We start from the raw sequence: 5,367 nt of genomic DNA, 5'->3' as shown, positions 1-5,367 counted from the left end.
TTTCCGTTCCGGTCAAAAATATCGTTTTTTTCGTTTTTCGTTTTTGGATTTCGTTCCGTTCCGACACCCTGTCCCGCAGCATTATAGGCTAGGCAGGAAAAGTTATCCACAGAAACGCCGAAGAACAACTATTGAGTACTATTCAGGTCACGAGAAACGATAGTCTGCTTATTGTTTGGTGTTCTCTTGCTTTACAGAAGGAGGCATGCGGCGCATTACACCTGCGCTGTTTCAAACACCATGCGTCTGTGTCGGTCACTAGACAGTTTTAGTTTAGCGCGCGCAAACCTGTACGTACGCAACGGCTAGCGCGCTACCTACGTTACAGCTGAGGCTGCTTCCTACAGTATTAGTTTAGCGTACGCAACAACGGAAACATGGAGTGCGCCTAAGCGTGAACACCTTCGTCTTGGAGTGCTACTTGGCGGCACCTAGTGACTAGGCAATAAACTACAATAGCCAACCATAGTTGACACGAGTCAAGGCGTGAGACAAGCCAAGATTTTACGGCGGCGCGAATTTCGTTTAGGTGATTTGTGGTGACTGGCGACGGTGCGACGACTCCGACGAGACGGGCAGCTGTGAGGGAGGGAATATGCCGTCAAGCATCCTTTCGAATCGCCACCTTTGGGACACTCTTTCATGGGAAGAAATAGACGATTTGATGCTCACAACCCGAGAGCGAAGGCTTTTGAAGGGCAACTTCAGCCTCGACGACATAGAATATCGCATAAGGCTCGATCGTGAAACCGAGCTGCTGCGATACCGCTCTCGCAACGGACTCCTCGATGTGGACCACGTGGAATCAACGCTGTTTCGACAGCAATTCCGCTTCGAGAAAAGAGATCTTAGTGAACTAGTTCGTGCATTGCTGCTCCCTGATAAGATATCTAGTGCGCAAAAAGTGACGGTGCCCGGACGGGACGCATTGTGCCTTCTGCTCCGAAGGCTGGCCTACCCTAATAGATGGTGTGACCTGCAAGAAATCTTTGGGCTGCACACGTCAGTAATGTCAAGTGTGAGCTCGCAAGTGATAAAACACATTACGGCGACATTTGGGCACTTGTTACAGGACATGAACAACCACTCCTGGCTTTCTTCAGGCTGCCTCAGTGATTTCGCAGAAGTAAGTGGACTTTGCATCTCACTACAATACTAGGTGGTCTTGCGAGATCTACAGCATATCTCGGTGCCTTTAAAAAAAAGAAAAGTATGTGTGCGCGTGTTGTTCATCCGTTTCTTTTTCCAAAAACAATTGTTTATTAGGTCGATGTGTAGGCCAGAGCTTGGCCTTCCTCATTACATATGCACCGAGTCGGCGAGATCAGTAGCAGAAGTTAATGACAAGACTGAGTTTATTTGAATGACGCACAGTTTTAATTTAGATTGCGATAACGAGCAAAGCTTTCACTGAAATGAACAGCATTCCTGTTATGACAAATTATTTCGCAAAAGTTGGTAGTCGGTGAAAGTAATCTTGTGGTTGAAATTTCAATCAAACAAGTACCGTCGAAATTTCGCGCTTTTTCTGCAGGTGTGTCGTCCTTAAGACGAGAAAAGAAGCTGCCGTTGGTAAAGACAGGCTTATGAACAAGTTCTACGCTTGCCTTTCGGAGTACACAGGCTATTGTTAGCTGGCGCCTGGAATGTATGGAATTGCTTAGTTCGGTTGTTCTTTTTGTTTTTCGTTTTTTTTTTTCTCTCGCGATGGCACCCGTGAACGGGAGACGAACACTTTTTCATGTCTGCTGTAAAGTGTGTGCTTGGGATACTACAGCCGGCTCAATGGAATTCGGGTGGGCAAGCATGAAGTTCCTAGAATTTCATCTCTTCTTTGTTCAGTATCCACAACCACTGGAGCGCCTCCGATGAATCGCATCGCTCGTCTTCGGTAGCCATGTTCTTTCTAAAGCTTTTTGAGCACCTGGTGAAACACGTGTGCCCCGCTCTAATGAAGGGAGCATAGGCGTGCGCAGGGTTCCCCTTCAGAGGGGGATGGATGGATGGATGCTATGAGCGTCCCCTTTATAACGGGGCGGTGACATGTCTGCCACCAGGCTCGAAGGGGAAAAAAAAAAGAAAAAAAAAACCTCCTTGTTGCAAGCTGGCTTAATACCTTATCTACACTGATTAAATGAAAGCGGCGAGGGTTCGTCGCAGCGCCCCCCTTCCCAATTATGTCAATGTATGGCGCTGACATTGCGCCCCCCCTCCCCCGAGTCGCAGCCCCCCCCTCTCTATTATGTCAATGTGTGGGGCTGACTTTGCGCCCCCCCTCTTAGGTGAATAGGGGGGTCGCCCCCCCCCCCCCCCCGTGCGCACGCCTATGGAAGGGAGATTAGCGGACCCAGAAATGCACGTCTCTTTCGCATAAATTTTGCTAAAATGTGCGTGGGTGCTTAAACGCACGTGGCTTTGTAAATGTTTTAGATTAGGAAGAACATGGCGGCAGATACCGGCTGCGCTTGCGAGAGGTGGGAGGCAGTTGTTGCTACTTAAGTAAAAGTGAAAAATCTAGGGTCTTTAGTCGAGCACATTGTACAGCTCAAATGACATCAAAACGCAACAGCAATCATCCACGTAGCGTGTAAACAATATGAGTTTAGGGGTGGAAATGTAAAGAAGCCGCTTTTCGAGAAAATAGCTCGTGCACTCTGAAACATCGTCCTATTCAAGAGTCGTTTGACCCTGATATAATAACCTTGAGGCAACCGTGAATATAACTGAATATTGAACTGCTCCCATTTGTTCCAGGCTGTGAGAATAAAAGGTGCGGCGCTACAGAACTGCTGGGCGTTTATCGATGGCACTGCTCGCCCGATATGCCGCCCAAAACGGAACCAGCAGGCCTACTTTTCGGGCCACAAAAGGGTACACTGTGTCAAATATCAGTCCTTAATGTGCCCAAATGGTATTGTGTGCCAATTAGATGGGCACTACCCGGGACGGCGGCATGATGCAGGTTGGTGACGTTTACTGAAATGCTACTCTGAGGCTACATCTATCCGTAATGTGCTACTTGCTTTTTATTGGCATGTCTGCAAAGGTTGCCTAGGATAAAGATTGCAGACATCTTGGCTTGCTGGTACTTTCACTTACTGATATTTTGTCATTGAACAAGCCATTCGTTCCCTTTCTATGCAGGAATCCTTCGGGACAGTGGCATATATGCAAAGCTGGAGCGCCTTGTCAACGGGAAAGACTTCGTGATATATGGCGACCCAGCCTATCCGCTGCTTCCACTAATCATGAAGCCCTATGGCGGGTTTGCACTAACACATGCGCAGCAATCCTTTAATCAAGCCATGAGCAGTGTCCGCCAAGCAGTGGAATGGGGTTTTGGCAAAACTGTTGCTGAATTTGCCTTTCTAGATTTTAAGAAAAATCAAAAACTGCTCCGACAACAAGTGGCTGAGATGTATAAAGCGGCAACAATTCTCACTAACTGCCATACTTGTATGTACGGCAGCCAAGTTTGTAGATATTTTTCCGTAAGCCCGCCACGCCTGCAAGAGTACCTTAAGCCGCGTTGCGGCTTGCCGAGTTAATTACCTGTACTGCATTTCTTTCTAGGCTCTGCCATAAGCATTAACAGTGATGGTGAAGTCTGCTGATATTTCGCAAAATGACTGCTCTTTACCGATGTTCCTTCATCGACGTAAGCATGTACGCCGCTGCTGTTACGTTGTCTCCTTGCTCGGCACAGTATATAATTTCACGGTAACTAGGAAACCTAGTGCTTGTTTTTTTATACCTTTACACACTGTGAATATTTCCTTGTTAGTACAATTTTATTTTTTATGAAATACCAGTTGTCTACCTCACAATTGCTTCTGTACATTTTGCTCATCGGGATGAGAATAAATATTGATTGATTGAATATTTGTGACGATCATCTTTCTTGCCTCTTAAGAGTCACGTACAAGCACTGCAGATCCATCATTTATTTATTTTTTCTAGCACTCTTTCCAGAATGCTCAGCATACATTGCTGCTGTGCAAGGAACCTGTCGTGCTCCTCCGTCTTTTCTTTCTTCTCTCGCTCTCTTTGCTCTGCAAGAAACCTCCTTTCTTGTTCGCGTTCTTGAGCAGCCCTTTCGCTCTCTCTTTCCCTGAGCCGCAGCTCAGCCCGGCCCCGTTCCTCTTCCCACGCCAGCCTTTTCTCCTCAAGGGCTAAACGCCTAGCCTCTGTGGCACATTCCTTTTCTTTCATTAGAAAGTCGTGGCGCATACGTTTTTCCAGGAACTCAAAATCTGCAGCCTGTTCCTGCCTTTTCTTTCCTGCAGGTGAAAAAAAAAGCACAGGTGGTAAAAATTAGCACTTCTAGCGAAACCTTTATAAACTGGACAGTTTTTCAATGACAGCTTAGTTATTGAACACCTACCCCGAACTGGTTCTGTCGCCACAGCTGCTCGGTTTGAGGCGCGTGCGCCCTCTGCCTGAGGGACTGCTGCGGGTGCTGGTGGCACCGTTTGGGCGGCGATGACGATGGCGGCATTGGGCGGCGATGGCGTTGCCTGGCTTCTGGAGTCGGTGCCATTGGTGCTGCCGTTGTGCTGTGACTCTGCTTCGTCAAACTGGGAATCAAATTCTACCCCTGCCTCGTTGTATTCTTCCTCATTGCTGACAATCTTGTTCAAAATGTCGGTAGCCGTCACCCCGTTTTCTACGCCTGCGAATTATTCAAATCATTCAGTTTGTATTCAGTTGGCACGACAAAGAAGGCAACTCGAAAGAGCATGTAATGTTGGCGGGGAATTTTCACGTACACACAGTGTTGATGCGAATGAACTGTCGAATATCACTATATCTATAGCTATGACAAAACGGCTTTCTCATAGTAGCTCCCAATCGTGATTTTTGCCCTATCTGGATCAGGACAATCGCGATGTAGAGCCCAACAAAAACATGAATAAAGGTCTTATATATAACGATTCCCTCCTTCTAAAACGAAAATGCTAAATTTTGCTCAAGTAGTAGTTGATCATGGAGTACCAACTAGCTCGAACCCACACCTTGTTAAGTTAAATCTTGCGCATATTCCCCAAAATAAAAATTGTAAACCCGTACAACATGCATATCTTGAGGTATGCAGGCGATGTTTGCTCGTTTATAACAATTCACAAGAAAAAAAGCTAAACATTTTTCTCAATAAAAGGCTGCTTTGTTGGAAAAGATTGAGAAATGATTTGGTAAATAATCTGAACCCATTAAGTACACACGGATCGTCTGGCCGAGTAGCACCGATCTCTACTCACAGTCCGAGCCACTGCTTGGTTTTGTGGCCGCGCTCTCCGCTGCAGCCGCGTCCCTCTTTACCGCTGCTGAATCCGTGCTGCTCTGGGGCCAGGGCGCATCTCTGTCGAG

At 47.0% G+C, this 5,367-nt stretch overlaps 2 protein-coding genes across 2 annotated transcripts in view; one reads left to right on the top strand and one right to left on the bottom strand.

Annotated features, from left to right (window-relative positions):
- Positions 1 to 630: 630 nt before the first annotated feature.
- Positions 631 to 3,627, top strand: LOC119386333 (uncharacterized). The gene is made up of 3 exons (XM_049413917.1): positions 631 to 1,126; positions 2,755 to 2,962; positions 3,145 to 3,627. The coding sequence occupies exons 1-3, from the start codon at positions 665 to 667 to the stop codon at positions 3,546 to 3,548; spliced, it is 1,074 nt and encodes a 357-aa protein (XP_049269874.1). The 5' UTR covers positions 631 to 664; the 3' UTR covers positions 3,549 to 3,627.
- A 312-nt stretch (positions 3,628 to 3,939) lies between these two features.
- LOC119386332 (inner centromere protein-like) overlaps positions 3,940 to 5,367 on the bottom strand; it is a 13,041-nt gene continuing 11,613 nt past the window's right edge. Inside the window, exons 2-4 of the mRNA XM_037653656.1 lie at positions 5,259 to 5,359; positions 4,385 to 4,672; positions 3,940 to 4,280 (exon numbers count right to left, since the gene is read on the bottom strand). Coding sequence (XP_037509584.1) covers positions 3,940 to 4,280; positions 4,385 to 4,672; positions 5,259 to 5,359 — 730 coding nt within the window. The remainder of the gene's footprint in view (positions 4,281 to 4,384; positions 4,673 to 5,258; positions 5,360 to 5,367) is intronic.

Source organism: Rhipicephalus sanguineus, chromosome 3, assembly GCF_013339695.2.
Source record: "Rhipicephalus sanguineus isolate Rsan-2018 chromosome 3, BIME_Rsan_1.4, whole genome shotgun sequence".
Lineage (NCBI taxonomy): Eukaryota > Metazoa > Arthropoda > Arachnida > Ixodida > Ixodidae > Rhipicephalus > Rhipicephalus sanguineus.
The sequence above is the reverse complement of the archived record's forward strand: the minus strand, read 5'-3'. Positions and strand labels throughout refer to the sequence as shown.

Excerpts from the sequence above, each read along its gene's own strand:
- LOC119386333 (XM_049413917.1), top strand. The coding sequence starts at position 665 with ATGCTCACAACCCGAGAGCGAAGGCTTTTGAAGGGCAACTTCAGCCTC. Across the intron at positions 1,127-2,754 it reads GCCTCAGTGATTTCGCAGAA|GCTGTGAGAATAAAAGGTGC; the intron begins GTAAGTGGACTT and ends CATTTGTTCCAG. Across the intron at positions 2,963-3,144 it reads GGGACGGCGGCATGATGCAG|GAATCCTTCGGGACAGTGGC; the intron begins GTTGGTGACGTT and ends CTTTCTATGCAG.